Source organism: Vanellus vanellus (assembly GCF_965231255.1).
Source record: "Vanellus vanellus genome assembly, chromosome: 8".
Lineage (NCBI taxonomy): Eukaryota > Metazoa > Chordata > Aves > Charadriiformes > Charadriidae > Vanellus > Vanellus vanellus.
In genome coordinates, this window is record NC_138913.1 from 24,316,351 (window position 1) to 24,341,823 (window position 25,473).

Below are 25,473 nucleotides of genomic sequence, written 5' to 3' on the forward strand. Positions count from 1 at the left end.
GTTTGTCCACTGACAGTCTGCTACTTTCCTTACTACCCACCTCTGGCAGAGATGGTTTTGTTAATGTTTTTATTTTTTTTTTCCATTTTGTTACCTTAACAAAACTGTCAACATGTGTTCTTCACTCCTTGCTGTGCTTCAGAGTCCTGCGTGCAGCCGGGTAATGCCCCACTGTTCCTGCCATTCGGAGAGCCTTTGTATCCCCAGCTCTGCTCCCTGCTGCTCCCCAGCCAGCATCCAGTGGCACAAGACCAGAATCAGTGGCACAAGAGCAACACCCCCAAATTCTCTTCTGCATGCTACACTCTGCTTTTGTCAGGAAGGGCTTTTTATAGGTCATTGTCCCCATGATGAACTTAATCCATCTGTTCTGCTGCCCAGACCTGATCCTGGGGGAGAGACCACCTGAATGCTCTGGATTCCTCCACGGATTCTGATCTTGGGCACTGAAACGAACATCAGCCAGGTGTTTCCAAGCTCCCCCCAGAGTAACCTCTGCTCTCTGTGTGCATCTGCTCCAGGCTGATGCATCTTCAGGCCTGGTGGGTTGTTTAGTTTGGTTTGGTTTGGTTTTTTTTTTTTCTCCCATTTGCTGTGACCCAATTTCAGCAGTGCTACGTGCAGCCCTGAGCCCAGAGCACGGCAGCCGGTGGGGCTTTGTTGGGGCGGCCGCTGCACCCCCCTGTCCCAAACCTGCGCAGGGGCACCCGAAAGCTCCCGAAGCAGGACCTGATGGTGGCTGCTGGGGGAGCGGACAGCTTTCGGCCGAGGTTGGGCAGCAGCCGTGGGTGACCCCTAAGGACGTGTTTATCGCCCGGGACTCGGACGGTGCCGTCGGCTCTCCCGGGTTCCCCCCGAAGCCCTCCGGTGCCCCGGGCGCAGCGCTGCTGGCTGCAAACCCCCGTTTGCCTTCACAGCCCTCGGCGGGGGAGACACCCCATCCCCCCCCGGTCCCACCGCCGGGGGGAGCGGGGCGGCGGGGCGGCCCGGGGCTCCGCCGGGGGCGGGGGCGGCGGCGGCCCCTCCCCGGGGCGGTGCCGGTGCCGGCGGTGGCGCGGGCAGCGGCGGCGGCGCGGGGCCATGGTGAAGATCGGCGTCCAGCAGCCGCCGGCGGCGCTGAAGCCGGAGAAGGAGAAGGAGAAGGAGAAGGCGGCGGGGGGCGATGGGGCGGCGGGCGCCGTGCTGCTGCCCCCGGGCGCCGTGAGTGCGGGGCGGGGGCGGGCGGGGGCGGGTTGAGCCAGCCGGACCCCGCCGGGGGTCCGCCGGTGATTCCCCTCGTTGCACCGTTTTTCTTGTTTTTCTCTCTTTTCTGCTAAGTTAGAGCAGATGAGAGCTGAAGGGTGTGTGCGGGTGTCTGCTCGGAGCTCGTTCCTGCTCGGAGAGGTGCCCCGGGAAAGAGGAAAGTGTCCGGTTTTATGGATGTTAGCTCACGTCCTGGAGGGTGTGTGGGCATCTGGAGTTTGGAGAGGAGGGAAGGGATGGGGCAGGGTAACTGCACCATTACAGGGAGAGGCATCCATGGGCGCTGAAGAAGATGGCCAGCATGGACAAGTGGCGTTGGAATTCATCCCTTTGGTCTGGGTGGTTTTGCCTGGGGGAGTGTAATCTGGGAGTGATTCGGGGTGGATTTCAAATTCAAAACATCTCTGAAGGCTTAGGGTTGGCATGGAGGAGGGCCAAGAGGAACAAAACGGCTGGTGCTGGAGCAAGATGAGAAGCAAGGGGGTAAGAGCACTGGCGGCTCTCTAGGTGCTTTGCAGTTTTCAAGATGGGAGTTGACATGCTGAAGTTGAATTGCTCTGTTGACTTTGGGTGATGGGTATCTGAGGGGAACAAGTGCTCGTGCCTGTGGAGGTTGGGATCTTGCCAGGCGTAAGGTGAATGAAGGTGTTGGGGCATCCCTGGCAGATGCAGAGCATGGCTGGGGCCCTGGGGTAGAGTTATGTCAAGTCCCATCCATACCGTGTGAGTCACAGGCAGGCGCTGGGCACGTACCAGTGGTAGTGTGGCTGGTGCCCCTCTTGAGAAGGGGAAGGTGAAATGGTCACTGTTGTGTTTGGCTGGGAGTTGACTGTTCCTGAAGTGTCTTGTGCTAGAGAACCCCCAGCTTGCAAGCTCTTCTGCGAGGATGGACCCGCTGGGCTACATATCACACTGCATGGTGGGAGGTTGTTGTCCAGAGAGGTGGGCCTGACCCACAGCATCAAGTCCACCTTGTTACAGTGCTTCTGTATCAGAGCAGGAGGCTTGAACGGCATTTCTGTATTCCTCCTAAATGCCTCAGACTGTGGGTGTAGTTTGATCATTTATTGAACTCTGTTACCTCCCTGACTCAAAAAACTGTGGGGGAGCTGTGGTTTTGCTCCATTCCTGCAGCAGTGCAGAGCATCCCTCCTCACGTGCCTTACCGAGCGAGTGGGAATTGCCTGCCCCAGAGAGTTGCTCTGCAGTTGGGGCTTCAGGAGGTTGCTCAGTTCTGCAGAGAGTTTAGGGAGTCGCTTATATCGTAATGATCTCTCACATCACGCACAGATGTGCTTGCAGCTCTCAGCTGTGCTGTCAGTGAATGTGCTCAGTCTCTCATGATTGCATCTATTAATCTTATGCCTATGAGCTGTATAGAAACCTGTAATGGGGGAATGTGGCCAACTGTGATCTCTTGGTGATTTCCAGACTTCATCTTTCCTAATTATGAACACAAGAAGGGGGGAGGTTTCTTCCCACCTTTGATGTCCAACCCTGAAAGTTGACTATCGCACTGGACTTCCAGCTCGTGCTGCCATTAAACCAGCTTTCTGCAGCTGGGAAGTTGGTTGTTCTGCCGATCCTGCTCGAGCTTAGGCAGGATCCAGCTCCTTTTCACGAGCACTGTGAGAAAAGGAGTTTAAAAAAATGATAAAATAAAAAATAAAAGAAACAGAAGCTTATTTCCATCATTAGTGCTGCCAGATCACAGCAATCAAAATTATTCCGATTCAGGTCCTGCCAGATGAATGAAATTGGCTTAGGCAACAAATAATAAATTTTGGGTTCTTTACGTTGCCTTGGGCCTTTCTCTGACTCCTGGGGGGAGTGATATTGTTCTTTTAAGCCCATGTGAACTACAAAGGAACTTAAAAAAATGAATTTAGAACAAAGACTCTTCAACAGTCTCTTAATTCCAGCAGACAGACATGTAAGAAAATCAGCATAAGACCCGTGACAGAAGGGCAGGTTGTGGTGAGTCAGTGCAGCACGAGGGTGTCCAGGGAGCTGCTCATCTGCTGACAAGAAGGTGGCCTTTTTCTGATGCTCTTTTTCAGGCTATCTGTGACACTGGCTTCTTCGGTGTAGTTTGTACTTAGCTGGACCAAGGGGGTGTGCTGCTTTGTGAAACACCCAACCTGTGGGGTTGCTCTTTCCGTAGCCAGGCTTTCTTGCCGTGCTCTCTCCTGCTGCCAAGAATTCCTGTCTGTGTGTGTCTTTAGCTGCCTTGCAGCAAAATGGCATTGGTGACATGCAAACAAGATGCTCTGCATTCCTTTCTTCTTTGATCTCACAACTTCAATCCCAGTGATAGGAGCCGGAGCTGGGAAATGATTCAGCGGCAGCTTCCGCAGCCTGTGAATTTTGGCAGGTGCTCCGTGAATGCAAAGATGTGGCAGGCAGGAAGATGTCTGTGATGCTAATGTGTCCTGAAAAGTAGTAGGTGAGGAGTCCTGACAGCAAGCTCGCGTGTGCTGAGCCTCATTTCTTCCCTGTGCAGCTCAGTTTGAATCGGGAAAGACTATGCAATTTGAACTCTGTCAGAAAAAGACAAGTAATTTTGAGGCAATTGCAACATTTTAAGGACTTACAAAAGAAACAATCTTCTTGTCGTTAGTAGGGGCTGCAAGGATGTAGCAGCCTGGAGCAGAAGGCAGTTTGAGGTTATGTAGTCAGTAAAATAATTTGTTGTGTTTGCTGGAAAATATTTTCTCAGATGCAAAATAGTATTCAGTGAGTTTTCATTGAACTCCAGTTTTACAGTCTGAAATGGAAATAAATATGTACGCTGTGTCTTTAACTGCTCTGGGAAATATGCTCCTTGTGTTTGTGGTGGAGGTTGAAATCCACAGGAACCGAGTAAAACTGATGGAGCTCTCCAGTCAAAATTTGGTTTGGGCTTTTTTTTGGTTGATTCCTTGTAAATGCTTCTAATACTTGCAGGTAGTTATTCTGCAGAGACAGCGCAAGAGGAGAAGGGGTTTCATTAAAATCTTCTGCTTCACGAGGGGTAAATGATAAGTATAGGGGAAAAGAGGTGCCTCTTGTCCCCCTTGCTCTGTGGGCAGCAGAGACCGGCTGCTTACCTGCCCTGGCCAAGGGCTCTGCCAAACGCTCCTCCCTGCCAGCCCGGGGTGAATCGTGCCTTACAGCAAATGCTGCAGCGCAGATGGGGTGTCCGTGGGGACCAGGATGGTTTGCAGAGGATGGGAATGTGTCTGTGTGCATCGGGGTACACAGTCACAGAAACCTTTGGGGAGAGGAAGCAGCAAGCAAAACCCATTTCTGTATGTTGAGGGGGGGATGGTGGCTGGTAGGTCGGGCTGGTAGGGCGTTACGGGCGAAGCAGGAGGATTGGGGGAGCGCTCTCTGTACCCACAGGCGCTGGCAAGCCCACTGGAAACACTTTGGGAGTGGGTTTGAGGCCCAGGGGCTGAGAGGGGCTTTCCAGGGTGTACACAATGGTGTCCTCTGGGTGCGACTGGTGTTTTGCCGTTGGTTCCAGTAATATTAGGCTTTGGTTTCATGCCTTTCCTCTCATCCGCATTCCCCGGGATTTGACAAGACTCTTCCTTTTGGTGGCCTTTGGATCACACCCTTCCTGGTCGTCCTGGTTCCCACAAGGAGTTGTTTGCTGTCTGATGCTGGGTCTGTCCAACCCTTCTGTCTCTCTGGGTGGTCTCTTTGCAGGCTGCACCTTGGCATGGCTGCCTGGTGGGGTGCCTCAGCCTCCTGGCTGCAGGGCTGCTGCTCCCCGGATGGCTGACGGCCGAGCTGCCCCAGCCTCCTTGCTGCCAGCCCGGGGCAGCTGGCAGCAGCTCCCGCACCGCGCGTGGTTGCCCGGTTTGTACAGAAATAGCCGGGGAAAGCCCTGAAACCCTTGGGGAGCGTGTTCCCTGAAGGGGAGGCTGCCTAGGAAGCTCCATTCCCTGTGACTGCTACTGCGAAACTCCCCAGTGAAGAGCAGGTCCACTGCAGACATGGAGCTCTTAGCAGACACATAGCGTCTGGCTGTTGGGGCTGTTGTTGTGCTCCTGCTCCCCTGCCTTTTCTTGTGCTCAGGCGGGGAAGGTGAGCTGTGACTACTTGGCATCTGCCTGAGCGAGCCCGAGAGGGTGTGTGCTTCATGGGAGAGAGGAGCAGGAGAGGCAGCAATGCCTCTTCTGGCCTTCCCGGAGGTACTGGTGCCTCATGAGCAGTGACGCTCCAGAGCTGGGCTCCAGCACGTGGGGCAGGTGGAGGAGCAGTGGCTCTGGAGGCATCTCTGCCAGCCCTGTAAAGCGGAGTCACGCCAGCTAGGTGGAAAATGCTGTGCCGATGCGATGGGGGGGTTTTGTGAGCGACTTCCTTGCCGGGTGCTGTGAGGTGGAAGACAGGTGGTTGGGGAAGGGGATGTGAGGAAAAGTCTTTAAAACAGGAGTTTTCACACAGCAAGCTGTATATCCAGAGAGAGGGAGAAAAACTAGCTGGCAGCGATGTGGATTGATTATGCTCATGGACGTGTTTGCGGGCTTGAGTCCAGGCTTGATGCTCCTGAGCTGTGGGTGTTTTCACCATGTTGAAGTCTTGATTTAGGGATCTAAACATGGAGGTATTAATTTGAAGAGGCTGCCTGCTGTAACAGAAGGTTATTCCTGGCCTTTGCCCAACCCTCACGTATCCATGTGGGCTGAAGAGATGACTTCTTTTTGTGTCCTGTGTGGAGTCTTCAGCTTAAAAAGAACTGTTGTTGCTGGTTCTCGCTTCTACATGGTTTGGGGGTGCCTTGCAAGTGGAGGAAAAGGGCTGAGTTGGAAGAAATGTCTCTGGACCCTTACAGAATCCGGTCCAGTGAAATGCTAGACTTGAGTATCTTACCGGACTCTGGACATGAATATTTGGTATTCCAGCTGAGCGTGATGAAGGGTCTGGCTAAAACTGGTGGGGGGATTAGGAGAGGGAATGACTATTTCTAGCAGAAATGTTATAAATATGACTGAATTTGGAAACATAGAGCTCTCTCTCACCAAAGAGATGTAGACTGAAGAGCTGGAGACGGAGAAACTTGAAATGTCTGTCTAGAGGTGTGCATTCTCCCAAAGCTGGAGGAGCGCTGAAGCCAATGCATCTTTGCACGTAGGTGCTCTTTACGTGGTAAGAACCTGTTGCATTTACCTGCTTTGAGTGCAGCAATTTCTTTGGCAAAACACAGAAAACCAAGAATTATGTTTAAAAAGGAGCAGTTTTAAAGGGTACAAATGAACCAAATGTAAGTGTGAGGCAGAAGCTTTGCTGCATACGCTGCATGTATTAATGCTGCAGCGATACAGATCATGTCCGTAGGACGGGAGCTCTCCCTGCTGTGCTGTAAGAAGCCCTGCGCTGTGCAGTGATAAGCAGAATGTTGGTTTTCACCCCGTTGTTGCACTGTGCCACTCTCGTGGCTGTGTGGGGAGAGGTGGCCTGGTAGGTGTTGTGTGTGGCTGCTCAGAAGGAGGGATCTCCTGCTCAGCAGAGCACTGCATCCAGGTCTGGAGAGATGGAGCGTCTAGGGAGGATGAGTTCTCCTTGTGCGCAGTTTTGCAGTTCCTGCTTTTGTGCTACCAAATCTTGGCTCGTTAATGGGTTTACAGGAGATGGAAAAGGCATTTTCACTTTGGGATGGGTATTTTCTTCCCAGGTGATATGTGAGAACCTGGACATGTTTTGTTATTTTTTTAATGCCTGTGTTAACAGTTTGAGGGAGGACAGTGTGAGGGGGTTTGTTTTTTTTAATTCATCCCTCTGCACTTGCTTTGCAGAGTCGTCTTTCTTGCTGCCATGCCCTACCGTTGAAGTCAGTTTGAACAATACAGCTGAGAAGGGTAAATTTGCCTCTTCTCTCTTGCAGTTGTTAAACTACATGCTGTTTCTTTGTGGAGAATTTTCGAGTGTAGGACTGACTGTCAGGGTTTTCCTACGCTGCTGCTGGAAGAAGAGATAATTGCTGTCTGTTCTGAAAGGGAGCAATGACTTCATTTTATGGGGTGACACTGTCTAAGTCCTGATTTTCAGGGAAGAGGCAAATATTGTAACCTGAAGTCTGGTTCCTTGTTGAGGTGCTTCAGCTTGAACTCTGGGAAATGCTGGACTTTGACCCCTCTGCTTGGAGTGAACAGTACGGGTTTGCAGCTCTGATTCCCCATCTTGTCTGCAGAGCCAGCAGAAGGCAGTACCTTGGCTATTCCAGCTCATAAGCGTGTTGGGCAGGGCTGTGACCTCCTTTCTACCAGCCTTTTGGTAATCAGTAGCCTCTAATGGAAGAGTGAGGTGGGACAGCGATGGCTTAATCGGCCACAACCAGATCAGCACTGCTTTTGGCTTGCCTTTGGCAGCATCCACAATGGCTAATTTGCTCTTGACCATCTCTGCCTGCCTGACTGTGGAAGCTCAGAGGTGGAGGTGGGTGCTGTAGTTTTAAATTGTATGTTTGTTTGGACCCTAAAACTACCCGGACATGGAGCTGTCTCAGGGGAGGCAGTGGTTAGAGCCCAGCGGCGGTCTTCAAGTGAGTCCTCTGCCCAACTGTTGCGCTGCTCTGGTGCTTCATGAGGATCCAAAGCCATGACTGGCAGTGAACAATTGCAGGTGAAATTGTGTGAAACCTTTCGATGTGTGTGGAGGCCTTTTCCCTGTCACGTTTTCCGCTTTGAAATGCGTTGAGACAGCACCCGATCCTTCGCGCCTTTTGCAGAAGCAGTCACTAGCTCTCTTGGCTTGTGCCCAGCACTCCCTGGGCCTCTTGCACAGGTTGGTAGGCGTGCTTGTTTTATATTGGAGCAATTGTACAATTTTAGTCTGCAAAAAGGTGAGTGTGTGGCTGTCGGGAGGGAAGTCAGTCTGTCCAGCTCCTTCCTGAGTGCGTGGTCCCACTGTCGTGACAGAGGACAGCTCGTCACTTTAGTGAGCAGTCAGGCTTGTGGCTTACTTCTTCCCAAGCCACTCGTGAAGGTGGAAGCAAGCGGGCTGGTTTTGTGGGCAGCTTGTAGCATCTTCTCTTCACTTCACCCGGGAGGAGGAGGAGGACTCAACTACACCAAGAGCAAGCTGAAAGCTGGTTTTGAATATTTTTGGCATTGGTCAAAGGTCTTTTAAGGAGTCAGGTGTCTGCCCACCTGCAGATGTCTACCTTTGAATCAAGTCTCTCTCTTTAACTTCGCCAACCCCTCGATTTAAGAGCTTCACCTATACCCAGAGCAGCTGCTCTGCTTCACTCTTGCTTGAGCTGCCTTTTGTCTTTAATTGCTTTAGATAAGGTTTGAGACCCAGTGCCAAAGCTTAACCTTCATTCTTTTCCTGGGGAAAATTCCCATTCTTTTAATGCTGCCTCCCACTTCAGGGTTGCCAAAAAAAAACCAAAAAAACCAAACCAAAACAAAAAAAAAACCAAAAAAAGAAACAAACAAAGAAAACCCCAACCAAACCCTGGCCTTCACTTGGCTGTGCTTGCTCCTTTCCTCTCCCAGGTGAGGTCTGCCAGCTGCTCCAGAGCCCTTTAGCTGTGATGGGGCTGCCCTGGGGCAGGGACTGATTTCCCCAGTGAGTCCCCAGGGACTGATTTGCAGTGAGTGGCTGCAGCTCCTGTTGATTTCTGGAAATCAGGCTGTGTTTATCAGACCCTGTATTTTGGCAGTAAGGCTGTTCAACACCCAGGTTTGGACATTTTTTGCCTCTATCACAGCTGTTTATTTTCTCTCTGCCTGCCTGTGTGTTCAGTGTGATGCTCGGGGCTGTAGCTATGTGCCTGGTAAGAATAGTCTTATTTTTACAAGGGGCTCTGTTGGCTCTGCTAATGCTCTGAATGGTTTTACTCCTGGGAAAGAGGAGAGGGGGGGCTGGAAAAACTCCAGCTGGAAGTTGTTGTGCCTCTGCCAAAAAATAAAAAAAAAAAAAAAAGGAAATGAATTCCTCACCCTTGTGCAAAGAGGGAGGAGAAACAGCCCCTTAGTTCCAGAAAGTAATGGAAAAAGGAAAGAAGAGGGGGTTTATATCTCTCTTGCTGATGAGAGAGAAGGAAAATATGATACTGAGTGCTTAGGAGCTCCCACATGCTAGGCTGCGTTTTTAACATCCTGCTGTCTTTGTCGTCTATCAACAAAGCTTGGGCTTTTAATTAGCCAGTGGTTGTTTTTGATATTCTAATTCCCAGTGCTGCGAAGTGACTCCTGAGGCAGGTGGCTTTGTTGCTAGTCACGTGCCGTGGTGTCGTTTAAAGATGTGATTAGATTCATTTATTGCAACCTTTTTGCCTTCAGCTGTGATAGTCTCTTAATTACAGGCTTTTTTTTTTTTTTTGGCTTCCAGGCATCTTTGAGTCCAAAAGCCATCAGTTGTGTTCTCTGTGGAAATGCTGCTGCATGCCCTGCACAAGCGCTGCTCAAGTACTGCGTGCGGGGAGTTCGTTGCCTTGGAAACTGGGTGCCATATATATACGTGTGCGTGTATATATATCTCTCTCTCTCCATGCATGCACACATTATTTTCTTTTCTGACTGAAAGCATTAGAAATGCTCTTCAGGCTGGAAGGACTCTCCTTCCAGGTAAGGGGCTTGCTCAGGGGCCTCTCATTGCTAGTGCTGAGCACTGACCCCTGTCACTCTCTGCTGGGGCGATGGCCCCGGCACTGTTCCCCCCTTGGTGTCACTCCCTCTCCTCGCCCCAAGCATAACTGCTCTTGAGGACAAGACTCATTTTTTGTTCATCTGGCAGAGGAGCCTTTTTTGGAGTGTGGGAGATGCTTTGGTGGATGCAAGGGTGAACTGCCTTTGCTGTGATGGTATATCTCTGTGTTCCTCTCCCCCTTCTTGTCTTCTTTCATCTGCCTTTTCCCTGTGAGTAGTCTCTCGCTTTCCTTCTCCAGAGCTCTAGCTTGGCAAGTGCTCCAGTCTCAAACCGACTGGCCACCTCTGCTCGCTCTGGCCGTCCCTTGGGGCTCTTCACCACCGAGCTCCCCTGGGAGCCTAAATAGGGGAGAGGCTGTCTCTGGGAGACAGGTCTGGATCTCCTTGCCCTACAATTTATCCCACAAACTCTCCAGAGCTCTTTCTCACGCAGAGCGGCATCAGTAAATGCTGGCAGTGCCCAGAACATGCAGGTAGTAAGCATGCTGTCTGTGGGGTGGGTGGATGGAGAGGGCTTTGCATCGCCTGCAGGAAGAACAGGCTGCATCGGTGTGGACATGGGGGTTGCTTTGCTGAGAGGTGACACTCAAAGCCGAGCCCGGCATATCAGAGGAGAGGTCAGCTCATACCAGCTTACACCCACTGAGGCAGCACGACAATTTTCCAGCAGTCAGCTATGGGGTTTTTCCATCTGAAGTCAGTGGGGGTGCTGCTATTGCAAGTCCTTGCGTTTTGTAAAGAGGTGACTGATTTTAACTTGATGTGCTGAAGGTAGAGACCTTGAACTGATTTTTTTTCTTTTTCCATAGTTCCTGTTGGCCTTTGGTTACCAGAAATGAGTAAACGGTGAGATCAGTTAGATATTTCTGATGTGGGTTTCGTAGGTTTCGAGCCTGCATCCTTTGAGGAAGCCGTGGCTGCCTGTGGCAAGTGTCTGTAGTTACATCAGTACATCTTCTACTTTGAGAGCTCAGGCTGCTGCTCCCTTGAAACAAGCAACCTCCCAGAGAGGGATTGACATATTTTGCTGCCTTTCAGATAGCACTCCTCTCCAAACTGCGTCCCTTTGAGTATTTACTCTGCATCACATTTCTCTTCTCACTTGTCAGTTGTCAAAATCGCATTTACTATTTTTAGTCGCCCCAAGCTTCTTTGCCTATTGGGGGTGTATATTTAGACACTTGCTGAGCTGTCCCCCCTGTTTGTCAGGCCCTGCTACACCTACAATGAAAGATTGCAAACCTGTGTGTTTCAGAAATGAAGGAAAAATGGTTTGTGGAGAACTCAGAGCTGTTTCCAAAGCTGAAAAAGCAGGAAAAGGGCGTGAGCTGAGCCCACCTCTGCCAAGGCGGTGTGCGACTCAGGAGGGAACAAGGCATGACATGACACCTTTAATATCCTCGTTTCTGTCATCTTCAGCAAGACATCGGTGATGAAGGAGCAATAGAATCAAATACCTATTTTTCATAAACCTGTACTGTGTTGATGAAAAATATCAAGGGCAACACCTCACCAGGTATGGTTCTTACTAGCAGCCCCTGCTAGTGTTACGTGTCCAAAGGCTCAGCGCCGTGAAGCCAGGAGGGTGCCCTTGGCAGTGCCTGGCAGGCATTGATGGTTTCCCTGCTCTGTCTTACTCTGGCCTTTGGATTTAGTTTCCATGCTATGGATCGGACGTTACACCTTTAAAGCACAGCTGGGCTTCTGTCCCCCATTCCCTTGTAGGAGAGATGTTCCTCAGCCGTTCAGTAACAAATAGGGACAACAGGACAGCAGCTGTTTTCATCATGTCCTCAGCAAGGCCTGAAATTCTGAAGAAAATCCTCAAAGACTGAATTAGGACTTCTTTTACCCTCTCAGGCTAACTTCAAGCCTCCTCTACTGAATGGTCTGTATCATAGCTTCATCCTCTCCCATCAGGGTATCTGCCGCCTGTTCCTGCGCTGGCCCCGCAAGCAGGCAGGGCGTTGGAGTGTACTGAAGAGCCTGTTTTGTCCGAGGAAAGGAATTCCTTTTTATATTCCAGTATCCTGTCTGCTGCTGGGTGCTGGGTTGAGTATCTGCGAAGCAATTACGCCTGCAAATTGGATCTGCGTCAGCATGTCTGGTTATTCAGGCTTGTGTGCTGGAGCTGCCTCTGTCTCTTGCCCGGTGGGATGAAGTATTAGGACAATGCCTGGCAGAAAACCAAGATGCGCGGGTGCTCTCTTTGAGAGATGGATGCTTTCCCCCATTGCCCGTGTGGAGGAAGAACGAGCTGTGCCTTGCAGGGGAAGGAACTGTGCCTGCAGCCTCTTCCAGTTTTCCCACTGGAAAGGGAGCTGGCCTGGGCCTTTCTGTCGCGTCAGCAAAATGGCGGCTTCTGCTGCCTGCGCCGGTGCTGGGGTATGTGGTGGTGCCAAGAAATATGAAGCAAAGAAAGGATCATCACGTGGAGTGGGAGGGTTTTCCTGCCCTGAAATTGCAGTGGGATACTCTGCAGAGCTGGGGACCTGTCCATGCGTTCTCCTTGCACGCACATCCGTAGCGCGTGGGCATCGTGCTCTTCTTCCGCTGCTGTCGCTTTTCCATCCGTTTATTCACACAGAAGCAAATGAATGTTTGTCCTCTGCACAGCCCAGAGACATGAGGAAGGGCTTTATGTTGATTTTTGTGCAAAACATGCCCATCTGTTGGAATAATGTGTTTAAAATGATGGAAAAAGAAGAGGAAAGCCCACTTGCTGAACTGAAATACCTGTCCCTGCCTCTGCCCAGAGACTGTTTTGACCCCAACCTTTCCCATGGTTCTTGGCAAAAAAACCTATAGTTGTTTGAGGCAGAAAATTAGTAGGATGGCTTGTTGCAAGAAGTGTCTGGATAATGAATTCTTACAGAATATCGTTAAACATCTGATAAATGCACAGCAGTTTTTACGTGCTAATATTTTGATTTTTGTCCTCAGTGGAAATGCACATCTCGAAGGCGTGATCTGCTCTTCAGGAGAACACCACTGCCAAGTCTAATTCTTTTCCCCACTACTGAAATTCATGGAGGTTGGGAATGCTGCCAGATCTGCAAAGTCTGCCGTGTGGCATGAGCGTGGTGCAGGGTTTGGTTTGCCAGTTGGTCCTAGGGGTCTTTCTGGTGGAGATGGCTTTCCTGCGGCTTGCTGCTGGGACTGCCTGGTTCTCTTTATGATAAGGTTAGCTTAGGCATTCCTACAGCAAGAACAGATGGAAATCAGCTGCGATGGATTTGTTGTTGTTTGTTGTTTTTTTTTTTTTTTTTAAATACCCGAGTTTCTACTGCAGGGAGTAGCAGTCCTGTGGGAAGGAGGTGCGTTGCGGCATGAGCGAGGCAGCAGCCTGTGGAAGAAGCTGCCTGGATTTTTCCAACCTGGTGAAGATTTGTTATCCTGGGTGAAATGCTGTTAAAGCAGGTAGTGCACTGCTCAGTCCCCAGGCTGTCAGCACTGAGAACGCCTCCAGCCCAAAGCTCGGGTGCCGGCTAATGTGTAGTTGCTTTTAAATTGTAATTCATTCATTGTCACAAAGGCTGGTGGCCTTTTAATCTGCTGGACTGGGGGAGGAGATGCGTGTTTCACTGTGGCTTTGCGCAGGTGATTTTTATACAGTATTGTGCAGGACTGTGGTGAATTGTTCCCCTTGGCCTGCCCTGGCAGCATTTTTAACCTCCCTGCCTTAATCTTCTCTCCATCAGAACAGTTGCTGTTGAGTTTTTCTTTCCTCCCTCAGAATTTGAGTTTTTTTTTCATTTTTCTTGGTGTTCTGTAACTTCTCCTAGGGCAAAGCTCTGCTTGGCTTCCCCCACCTTCTCCCAAAATGCAAAACTGGGGCATTTTTCCCAAAGCCAGGAATGCTTTGTAGGGAGCCGAACTCATCTGCTTTGGTGGTGAGGGGTGGGATGTCTCACTGTGCCTTTGGCTGTGCGAAGAGCACAGACCTGCTCTAGCAAATAGTAAACCAGCGAGGGTGTATTTGCCCCTCCCTACTATTCTTCCAACACAGTTTTTCTTTTTAGTGGGAGTAATTTTTTTTCTCTTCGAGCTTCTGTGTCCTTCTGAACCCTCTGCCCAAGCTCTCCGTGGAGTTAGTGTTTGCAGCTCACCGAGGAAGCGAGCCGTCCATAATCCATCATGGGAACCTGGCACCTCTCGGATGTAATTCACTGGCGGAGTGTTAAACATTTTCTCAGCCGTGCTTCAGTGTCAGTAGCTGGAGAGCTTTTCGTTCCTCTTCACTCCCACTGTCTGCACTGTTTCTCTGATGACAAGTATCTGGGGAAATCTGTTTTTGTGAAACAGTTGACATATAGCATGACTTTCCTGTCCTAGCAGTTCATGTCAGAGAGCCTTTCAACTTTCTCTAGTAATGGGATTTTTTTTTCCTCTTTTCTTTGTGGCTTGTCACAGTTGCTGCCCCTTGTCTGCAGAAGGAGAGGAAAGATTGGAAATGAACTTAAAATGTGATATTTTTCAGTTTGTTCATCCCTTTATTTGCTGGAGGAGCAGCAACAAACTGATTACACTGATCCTTCAGTGTAGGGAGCTGGCAGTGAATAGAGATGCAGCGGGTTTTTCAACAGCTGGGATGAAGGAGAAATAAATATAGATTAATTTCTCCCGGAGGCATGCTGGAATTGTTGCTCTCCCAAAGCAATTTGGTCTTTGCAGTTATCAATCTGAATGTGGCTAGAAAAGAAAAAGTTGATAGCTAGAGCAGTCCGTGTTGGCTGGGAGTGGAGCAGGTAGCAAAGGGGTTGAAGGATCCTGGCTCTGCCCCTGTTCTGCACCTCGATGGAGCTCAGGTGCCAGGGATGTGGAGGGATCCCTGCCTGGTGGGCTCCCCGTGGGTGTCCCAAGGATGCTGGGGTGCTCTAGTCTCGTGGCAGGAGTGACCAGATGCCTCCAAGCCTAGGACTTGAACTGCTGCTCTCATGAGGGCTGCTCAATGGCAGGGACAGGCAAAGAGGTGTTTGCTACCAGCTTCACTGTGCAGAGCATTCTCACGCCACCGGTGGGTGGCAGGGACTGAGGGGCATCTTGCCTTGGGGCTTCAGCACCTGCACCGCCTTGCGGGTTTTGGCCATGTTATCCTGGAGAAACATCTCTTCCTTTTAAAAGCGATGCATCTGGGAAATGAGAGGGTGTTGTTTGCTTTGAAATCTGTTCCTCCAGTTTGTACCAGTCTCTGGCTAGCTGCGGGGACAGTGTCTTTCTAATCAAACGCATCGGATCACGTACCGCGGAGAGGGAGTTAATCTGCAGGAGCCCTCCCTGGCACCTCTCTCCCCTGCCTGCCTGCCTGCCTGCCTGCTCGGCTGAGGGCAGCTTTCAGCTCTTCTCTGTGGAAACTGGGGCATCTCTGAACCGGCTTCTTTCATCTGCTTCTGAAAGGCCTTACATCCTCCTGCTTAACATTTCGGAGGGTTATTTTGGTAGTAAAACCAAGAGCATGGTAGGCTGGGATGAGTGGTCCCCAGGCGGTAACCCTGCCTTTGCACTTTGAGGGCTGTAACAAGGTGAGCTGGCTACTGTCTATATAGATTGGGCAGCGCTCTAAAAATGGCAGATATGTTTTCTTTTGATGCTCTGACCATATTCCTGGAAGGTGTTTAGGTAAGCTCATCCCACCAGAGCCAGGAGGTACCTGTCTGAGACCAGTAATTTCCACCTCAAAAATTTCCCCTGCAAGATTCTGCAAGAGGGGCAGCATTTCAACAATTTTTTTTTTCCTGTATAAATACATAAATGCTGTTACATTCAGTAGCCAGGAACTGTTAGTTCCTGATTTCCTTTTCTTCAGTCAGTCCTTATTGCCCACTGAAACAAAGCTTGACTTTGTTCTGAGCAGTTGGTGGGAAGCAGAGTATACGTATATGTGTGTGTGTTTACACACACATGGGGTGTGTGTGTGCGTATGTTCGCACACACATGGGGTGTGTGTGTGCGTATGTTCGCACACACATGGGTGTGTGTGTGTGTGTATATAAAATAAAAATATATATAAGGCAGGACGGGAGAGCAAAATGCACAAGAAGTGTTTAAGTCTTGCCAGAATGCTGTCAGCTGCAAAGTCACTTTGCAGGACGGTGCCTGCCCCCTTCAAGTTGCACATCACAAACCCATGTGCAGCCTTTGTATTGAATGTAGTTGATTTTCTGATCCCTTGCAGCGGCAGCTGACCGATGTTTTCATTTTTGTCTCGCAGGAGGAGCTGGCTCCCGCAGTGCAGGGCCGGAGGACATCGCTCAGCGGGGTGTGCTACCTGACCATGGGTCTCCTCGTACTGCTCCTGGGCTTGGTCTTCGCATCGATGTATGTGTACAGATACTTCTTCATCACGCAGGTAGGTGTGAGTTGGGAAGGACTGCTGGCTCTTCAGCGGGAGCAGCCAGACAAGCTGCTTCAACGTTTGAAAGAGTTGGTACTTTGCACTGCGGTAACTCAGGAGCCGGTCCTCTGGGCACGGCAGATGAGGCATGTCTTAAGTGGTAGGCTCAGGGGGTCACCTCCATCCCGACTGCCAGGCCTTCCAGAAACCCTCCTCCTCCCCTCCCTTGTGGCTTTGTTTTGCTTTTTTTTTTTTTTTTTTTTTTTACACCATAGAAGTATCCTGCCAGTTCTACTTTTTATACCCAACATCACTGCTGTCAGGGGTAAGGCAGTCTGAAAGTGGCTGTTGTGAGGGGAGAGCAAGCCCTGGAGAGATCAGGGAGGTACAGGCAAGGGAACAGCTTTTCACAGTAGGTCTTTCAGGCCCTAGCACAGCAAAGCTCTGTAGGTGTAACAAAAATAGGTGCCGCTATTAATAAAGCAAGCGAGAAGTGAAAAAGTGAGTGAAAATTCAGCACCTTTTCTTCCCCATAGTCTTTGCAAAGCCTGGCCCACTGAGGCGCTGGGCTGGCAGGGTTGTGGCGGGTCAGAGCAGAGGGAACGAGACAGGGCAGAGCTGCTTTTTAAGGAGAAAACTGCTGAGCTCTGTGGCTTGCTGATTGTTTAGCCAAGAAACCCCAGAGCATCGATTTGCACTGAAGCCCTCGTTCTGCTGCAGAGCAGCTATTAGTGAATGAGCTCTCTCAGGACTGCCGGCTGCTTTCGTCTCTGTAGCCAGCACTTATCCACTCAGCAATATAGTCCTTTTATACACTCCCTTGCTCCGTAAATTTTCTTGCTGTCAAATTAACTTGCAATCTTTGTTTTAAGATACATCAATGCTTTATTACCCGTGCTCATTTATACCCGATCTGGAAACCCTATGACAACCGCAGGGCTGCACGTCCCTCCCACACACCACTGTGCTGGTGTGATGGCACCCTGTTGCAGGGCTTTTGTGTAGGCAGTTCCTTATGAGAAGAAGCCCACAGCACTGAGGGAAGGTTATCAACCAGGTTATGGACAGCGTTCAGTCCATCACCCAGTCAATAACCTACCCTCGGCGCGTGCCCAGTGGCACTGGAAAATGCCCGCTGGTCCATTTGGGACCACCTGGTGTCACCCCAACTGCCTGCCTGCAATACCAAATGACAGCTTGTATCCAATTACACAGCAAAGCTGTTCAACGTGGTCAGAGATGCTTTGGAGACCAAGGTGAGGGGGCCTTTATGTCTCAGTGTCCAGTGGCTGCAGTTTGTCCCTGTGCTCTTCATGCTCAAACTTGATCGCTCACCCTATGTTAGCTCTCTTGCCCATACCTTGTGCTTCTGGAGCCCTGGAGAGCAGCAGCTTCTGTTTTGCAGTGAGGCAAAACTGGTTTTTTTTGGTCCATTTGCCATTCCAAGTTACAAGTGCCTTTACAAGTTATGCTCTGCTTGCCCCAAGCTTGTGCACCTTATGTAGAAAAATAAAGTTACTGGTAGCCATGTCTATGGTGGGATGTGAACATCCTGGCTATGAAATTTAAGAGCCTATAGGCAGTTTGCCTTTCTGAGTTGCTCCTTGTGAAATCCCACAGAGAATCCTTTATTCCCTTTGGACCTGGCTAGGAGGAAGGGAGATGTGGTTATTTCACAAGGGTGTTTTGCACTATCTTCATCAAGAACATTTTCTGGTAAAAAGAATGATTTTGAAATAGCTTCAAGCATCTGTTTGAAAAGAGTGTTTTTACCCAGTATCGGTACATTTCTTCCCATGTTTGCTGTAGCTGTTAATGGGGTGTGGGGTGTATGCGTGTTGTACCTCTGTCTGGATCTTGTCCCCACAGCTGCCTCGTGAGAGCGTGTTTCACTGCGGCGTCCTTTATGAAGACTCTCTGTATTCGCCATTCAAAGGGCAGCTGGAGTTGCACGAAGACGTCAAGATTTACCTTGAGGAGAACTATGAGCAAATCAACGTCCCAGTGCCCCAGTTTGGAGGGAGTGACCCTGCGGATATCATCCATGATTTCCAGCGGGTGAGGAGTTTTTGGGGCCTTTGGGGGCGTAGCACAGGGCTGAGCTGGGGTGCGCCAGCACGGTGCTCATGGCCTAGTGCTATCACAGTTGTCACAAATGTCTATGATGGTCTTATTACTGATCTGTCTGCCTTCCCAAGGCCCTCTCTGAGATTTTCAGACCTGCTCGTCTTGCTTGGTAGGGAGGTCCTGGGACAGGTTTGGTGTTCAAAACAATTTCCTGTCTTCCCTGAATTCCCTCTTTTCACCCGTTTTCACAGCCACGTTTAATTGCGAAGGGCTCAATTCCTTGATTTCTGTGCTTGGAACACAGGGTCTGACAGCTTATCATGACATAACGCTGGATAAATGCTACGTCATCGAGCTGAACACCACTATCGTGATGCCTCCTCGCAACCTGTGGGAGCTGCTGGTTAACGTGAAGGTACAGCCGTAATCCTGCTTATTTGGCATGTTTTTCTTGAGTTGGCTTGTGGGTGCCAGCTGGAAGCTCGTGGGAAATCGGAACTGGTGTTTCTGTGGAAGTAAGCCTTGTTTCTGACAGAGCTGAGCCTTCACGCAGAGTGAAGGCTTCAGTGGGTTTAGCTGAAATATTAATTTTGCAGACAGCATGGTAACACTGGATTAACCTGATGAGGGTGACACAGAGAAGCAGCAGATTCCTTCCCTCTGGTGTTTACTGATTGTAGGAATCAAGGAAAAAAAGACCTATTGCCTCCTTTCACTCTTGCCGTGATTATCGCTGCAGTTTGCCATTTGCAGAGCTCTCTGTCCCCTGGGGAGCACCAGGCTTTCAGCTTTCACCCTTTTGGGGAGGAATCTCTGCTGCCCTCCCCGCTGTGCTGTGGGCTGCAACACTGGACTCGGGCTCATGCAGTTTTGCTCACAGACGGCATTAATTGGGTTTAGTACTAGCAGTTTTGTTCTGTTCAGAAGCCCGTGATGCTATTGCAGTGACTGAAAGCAGTCTTCTTAAAATAGAGCACTATTTAATCTGAACAGAAGGAAAAAAAAAAAAAAACAGGATTTTTAAGACTGCAGAAAGTGCATATCTATCTCACTCTTTTGCAGGTAAAGCAAAGCACTGAGCCTGGGTCTTTTACTCCTTTCTGTGTGGGTCTATTTAAAAGAAAAGAAAAAAAACACCCCCAATCTAACTTTTACTCTTTCTTAAATTCCCTTTGCTCACGTGCTGCTACGTGCAGTGTGATGAACTTCATAGGGATTAAGCTTGGAGACGAAAGGTTGTGCCTTGAGAGATGCCTGAGATCCCCAGCCCCTGTCAAACTCCCAGTTTGTTTCCTAGCAGTCCTCACAGTTTCATGCACTGTGACCATCTGGCAAATGCGCTTGGGGGTACAATGCACATTTACTTACAACTCACTCCAAACCAGCCACAGCTTCTTACCATGGCAGGTGACCAGTCCCTGGGGCAGAGGGAAATGGAAAAGGCAGGATTGCACAGGCTGACAGTGCAGCCCCAGAAAAAAAACGAGAAACTGAGAATGCTGGTCACATCCTAAAATAACAGACATAAATTCACAGTCAATGAAAATGATGCTTTGCCTTTATCAGAAATTGAATTTGGAAAGGGGATAAAAATACAATTTAAATGGTCTTATGTGTTTGATTCTTTAAAGAGAGTACGAAGTAGATGTGGGTTTAAATAACTTTCTGATTGTTGGTATGGGTAAGTGCCTCATCTGTTTGTGGAGGTTTTAACATGCACCTTAGAGACATTGTGTTAAAGTCTTTAGTTTGGTCTTCAGCTCCGAAAGAAGTTTTGCATGATGAGGACAGTGAGCCAGGTTGCCCAGGGAGGTTGTGCTGCCTCCTTGAGATCCTTGAAAGTTTTCAAGACCAGAGTGGATAAAGCCCTGAGGTCCCTCCCCAGCTGAGTTATCCTGTGAGCCTGTGATCTTCATGTCCACAGGCAGGGCCTTGCTGATGGCCCATGTCAGGTAGAGAGGGCAAATTTCTTCCTGCTGCAGGGACCTTCATCACCTGGTGACTTGCCCCCCTGCTCAGAAGTGCTCCTGTTTGGATGCTGGAAGAGCTGTGTTGGTCCTTGGACTCAGAGAGTTTTACCTTCTCTGCATCTCTGAATCAGTCAAGTCGCTAATGAATGAGACTAATTTCCAGCTGCATGTTTAGTTTTGAAGATGTTCAGTACCTTCAGTCCTGTTTCTAGGACCAAACCTCAGTGCAGCAAATAACGTTAGCGGTTTGCTCCAGCAGGCTGGGGCAGCACAGGGAGTCAGTGAACCTCCTTTGCCCTTTCCTCCCTGGCCAGCCTGGTGCCAGGGTGCCCCTTTGCAGTGTGGCTGCCACATGCCCTGTGCCTGCTCTGCAATCCCCGCTGTGTGTGGGCACGGCTGTGCCAGGCTCTGCTCAGATCTTGGCCCTGCTGTCACCATGTATGCCTTACCAGGCCTCTTGTGTCTGATTTTTTTTTTTTTTTTTCCTGTAAATGGCAGCTCTGCTGCTTCTTGCAGGCTTTATTCTGTGTAGGTGTGACAGTTTAGTGAACAGGGCTGCATAAGCACCTGAGAGAAAAGGATGGAGGGATGCTCCCCCCATGCAGCAGCAGAAAGTTGGAGGTGACCCAGTTAAATGATGGAAGATCCACACCTTTTGCAGAATGCAAGGTGCTCAAAGCTTTAGTTACCTTCAATTCTCTGCCAAGAGTTTTAAGAAATCATCCTTGTTGCACAGTCCTGTGACGGAGGAGCGATGATTCTTGACTACTTCAGCTGCCACAGCTATTTAAATCTAAAACAGTGAAGAAACTGGATTCTGTGCATATGTCTGTCTCTCTAAGTCATCTGGGCAGGTCAAGGATGTGGCAAATCCTGAGCCCAAGCCCCGGGTGTTAACATGACAGCTCCTGCCAGTAACTGCACGTATCACATGTCCTCTCCTGGACTCTCCCACTGAGGATCAATAATTGAATTTCTTGCAGAACTGTTATGTTAGTGTAGTACAAACTTCCACTAATAGTCTAGTCCTCCAGCGTTAGAGGAGAGCTTTATCGATCCAGTAGCCTGTGCCAGCCCAACAGCACCGTGCTAAGTTAAGACAGCATGTTTCCAGGTACATCTCTATGGAGATAACCAGTCCTGTGGTGAAAACTGAAGAGGTGGTATATGAAATTGTGCTGTTGTTGCTTGCTTTTCCGCTTGATTATATTTATATTGGCCCCAGGATCTGTCCATTCTTTTATTTCTTTGACTCTTCTTAAGCAAAAGGGACCAGAAGTGAGTCTTTGCTTCATGGCCTAGTTAGCATCAAGTCTGCTCACAAGGGCGCCCCAGCCCAAGCTGTACTTGTAACACAGCTGCATATTGCCACCGTGGTGCCCAGACAGCTGCGAGATGCCCTGAGCACCTAGGTAGGAATCAGCTTGCAGAGAATCTTCAATGCCGAGTAGATCTCTCTCCTGCAGGGAAGGAGGCAGCCTCCATCCCCAGGGTGATCCCAGGTACTCCCTTTTCTCTCTTCCTATTTTTTCCAGTCCCTGGTGGCTTTCTGCCCTGTCCCCCCACCAGGCACCCCAGTCATCGCCGTGGTCTTCATAGTGGCCTCCACCCCAGCAGCAGGGAGCTTGCGTGTGCTGCTTTGCCTCGGCTCGGTCCCTGGCGTGAGCTGCCTTCCTGCACTGCCCCAGAGTCGCTGATCGGTGTCCCTCGGGTGATGGAAGTGTGCCGAGAGTGCACTTTCCCCTGGGTGCGTAGCGCTACCATGCAGGGTGGTGTTTCAAAATGAGGTGCCCATGGCCCGTCTCTAGTCCCCATTCCTCTGGGCAATAAGGGCAACAGATCATTGTGGCTGTGCTGAGTGGACCAAGGAGGAGGGGGAAATGTGGAAAACTCAGGAAACTGTTGGAATCTGAGCAGGACTGGTGGTTTTGGTGTTTGTCTTTTGAAGTAAATATAAAATGCACGTTTTCAAGGGAGTTCCTGGCATTTTGGTTGAGCCTTGATCCCTCTCCAGATGAGTTCATTGTGCTCTCAGAGTTACGGCTTTGCATGCTGCCCTCCTTTAAAACTGGGGTTAGTTTATAACAGGGTTGATCCTACAGTGGCTTCACACACCCCTCCCCCCCCTCCCAAACATTCAATTTTTGGATCTAATCCTTTTTGTGTGCCCTGTGCTAGTAGCATGGGACAGTTTACAGCGAGGACAGGCAAGCATGTGAACTGGCCTCGGTAAGTGGAATTTGAGCCCTTGGTGAATTTTCCACAGTTTGGCTGTCCTTGGCACTCTGTCTGAGACAGTTCTGTTTGAGGAGGAAGTCATGGCACCGTTTGTGCTTTATTTTGGTGGAAACTGTCATTTCAGAAAGGGACGTACCTGCCTCAGACATACATAATCCAGGAGGAGATGATCGCGACTGAGCACGTCAGTGATATGGAGCAGCTCGGCTCTTTCATCTACCGCCTCTGCAGCGGCAAGGAGACCTACAGGCTGAAGCGGAGGAGCACGAGGAGACGTAAGAGCCTTGCTGTGTTCAGCTGTCCTAACTTGCTTTCCCCCTGCATCACGGTCATTATTTCTGCTGTTACAGCCATGCTGGCCTCTTCTTGGCGAGAGGGGAGGTTTCCCTGTGGGTGTAAACACGCAGGAGATCTTTTGAGGTGTTTCCGGTCTAATTCATCTAACCCCAAATCTGGGCTGATGCTGCTGCAAATGGGTGCTGGCTGCTGTGTTTCTATTGCTGTGTCTATCAGCCTAATAGAAACATTGAGAAAATGGTTGCAGGAGCCAGCAATTCATTTACGTGTGGGCTCCTGGGGATCAACTAATAGCAGTGCTGTTGGGAACCGTTTGGAAAATCTCCCTAATGGAGACACCCGCTTCAGTGGCAGCTATTCAGAGCAGAATAGATCTGCAATTAATTAATTAATTAATTAAGTTCTTAATAACATGGAAAAAGTTGTGAAGAGGGAACGCTGGACTACCTTAAAATGATTTCATGAAAATCAGCAATATCCATCTTACATACAAATGGTAATATTGCTGCAAAAAACTCTTTAATTTCAGTATTTGTACTTATCTGGTTTTAGATACTGGTATACTTAAAGTTTTAGCTGAAACATGAACCTACAGTCAATTTGGGTCTCTGGGGAAGCTGCAGGATGCTGAGAGCGTTTGGGTGCAGCAGTTGCCATGGCCGTAGTTCGTGGCTGCTTTTCCGACAGAAGCTGCGCAATTGTGCACGGGGCTGCCGGCACGCTGGCTGCTGCTCTCCTGGAGCCCTGGCACAGTCCTGTTTGTCAGTAGGGCACCACTGGGTTTGCCATAAGAGGGGAGCAGCCGCCTGGCAGAGCTGCCCAGAGTTGAGGTCCTGTGGTTTAAGGGTGTGGGGAGCATTCCTTGTTTCCCAGGGAGGCTGAGTCCGTAGCAGGATCAGTGCGTGCATGGATAAAACCAGCCACAACAGTGGTGATTTTAAGCCCTCCTTGGCTGCATTTAGAGTTGTGCTCTGTACCAGTCTGTGAGTTCTGCTGGTTTTGTGAGGCTTTCTGGTCTCTGAGATAACATTGACATGCTGTCAGCTCAAACCAGCTGTTTCCACGTGCCTCCCCCAGCTCATAGCAGCTCTTACTGCAGGACCATGGCCTAGAGAATATGATTGTTCTTCCAAAGACCAGGTTATGCCGCTTTTCATATGGGCTGTGTTGTTCCTGCATTTGTGTTCAGCGATTGCATCTCATCTGCTTTCCTTCCCCTACTTGCTGTAGCTCTTGTAGATTATAATTGGTTGAATTTCCCCTCTCCTCTCTTTTAATCGTGTCTAGGTATCAGTCGACGTGAGGCTGGAAACTGTCATCGTATTCGTCACTTTGAAAACACTTTTGTGGTGGAAACTGTTATCTGCAAAAAGTCATGAAGCCACTCGCCAGATACAACCTTCCTTGGCTTTGCTTGCACACACATGCACACACATGCTCTCAGCCCTCTATTTAGACATGGTAATCTGTCTTAGTTTTTTTTTTACTCCCTCCCCTGCTTGTGCAGCTCTAACCTCTTGGATCCGTTGTGGCCTCACAGTGGATTCTCTTCTCTCCCTGCTACCTACCTGAGACGTTTGCTGGGCTTAAATTTACACAGTGGTCAAAGATAACCTGGGAGTAGATGCAGCTGCAGGACGGGAATGTCTTTTGGGAGCAGGTTTGGGGTAGAAGGGATGGCCGAGAAATAGGAGTGCTGGAAATAGGTGCTCTTTTCCTGGCCGAGTGATTTCAGGCTGGTATAGTGCTTTGAGGCTGCATTGGTGCCCAGACAGAAGGTGTATGTACAAGAGAAGGTTACCATTTTGATACTGAAGTAATCACCAGAAATACGTAACCAGATGCGCTTAGGAAAAGAATAGTTGTGAGGCTACAGACAGGGTGATTGAGAAAGCTCAGCAGAGGGAGGGTTTCTGCCCAAACCATGCTGTGGTGGTCCCAGCTTGCTGTCTGCCGTCCCCCTGAACACCAGATTTTCAAGCACTGAAAGCAACCACTTTGTGTTGTTTTTATGACTGGCCTCCTGGACTCGCCCCTCACCACGTCTTCTCCTGAACACAGTGTGGCTCAACGTGACCCACTGAGCAATGCAGGGTATCCCAGTGGGTGTTCAGGGTGGGCAGAAGGCCAGGGCAAGGGGCAGTGAGGCAGGCTGAGAATGGCACAGCACGTCCCTGCTCCCCAGCCACAAGGCGGATGGTGAAGTGCAAGGCTGTGTAGCCTTTTCTCTAACACACAGTTGCATCTGCTGTGGTTCCTGGGCAGATCTGCTGTCGCTTTGCCCAACTAAATAAAGAGGTGGATCTTTGATGCAAAGTGCCAAAGCCCCACTGATGTCCCATCTACAAGCCGTGGCTGCGGGTGGAGTCAGGTGGTTTACTCCAGCCCTGCGTCTGTCCTGGCTGGCTCTGCTTGCCTGGAAAGATGAGTTGTGTTCACACAGGTCTGTCTTCCTGAGTTGTCGAGATCCCATCTGTGTGGGGATGGGGTGCCATGCCTCGGTACAAAGTGGTGTCAGCAGCAGAACTGGTAGTTACTGGCAAGTGCAGAAACAGAATTTTTAATTATTTTTATTTTAACAGAGTGTGTATTCTTGTATAACTCCTCTGATGAAAGCTGTTTTGATAGTAATTACTGTAGTCCAGCCATGTATCACATTATCTGCAGGCACCACTGTTGTACA

General features: G+C 49.8%; 1 protein-coding gene across 1 annotated transcript; it reads left to right on the plus strand.

Annotated features, from left to right (window-relative positions):
- Positions 1-1,080: 1,080 nt before the first annotated feature.
- On the plus strand, positions 1,081-24,212 carry ITM2C (integral membrane protein 2C; the record flags this gene model as incomplete). The annotated part of the gene is made up of 6 exons (XM_082487319.1): positions 1,081-1,200; positions 16,096-16,233; positions 18,088-18,276; positions 18,590-18,700; positions 22,618-22,768; positions 24,078-24,212. The coding sequence occupies 6 exons, from the start codon at positions 1,081-1,083 to the stop codon at positions 24,167-24,169; spliced, it is 801 nt and encodes a 266-aa protein (XP_082343445.1). The 3' UTR covers positions 24,170-24,212.
- Between the last annotated feature and the right edge of the window lie 1,261 nt (positions 24,213-25,473).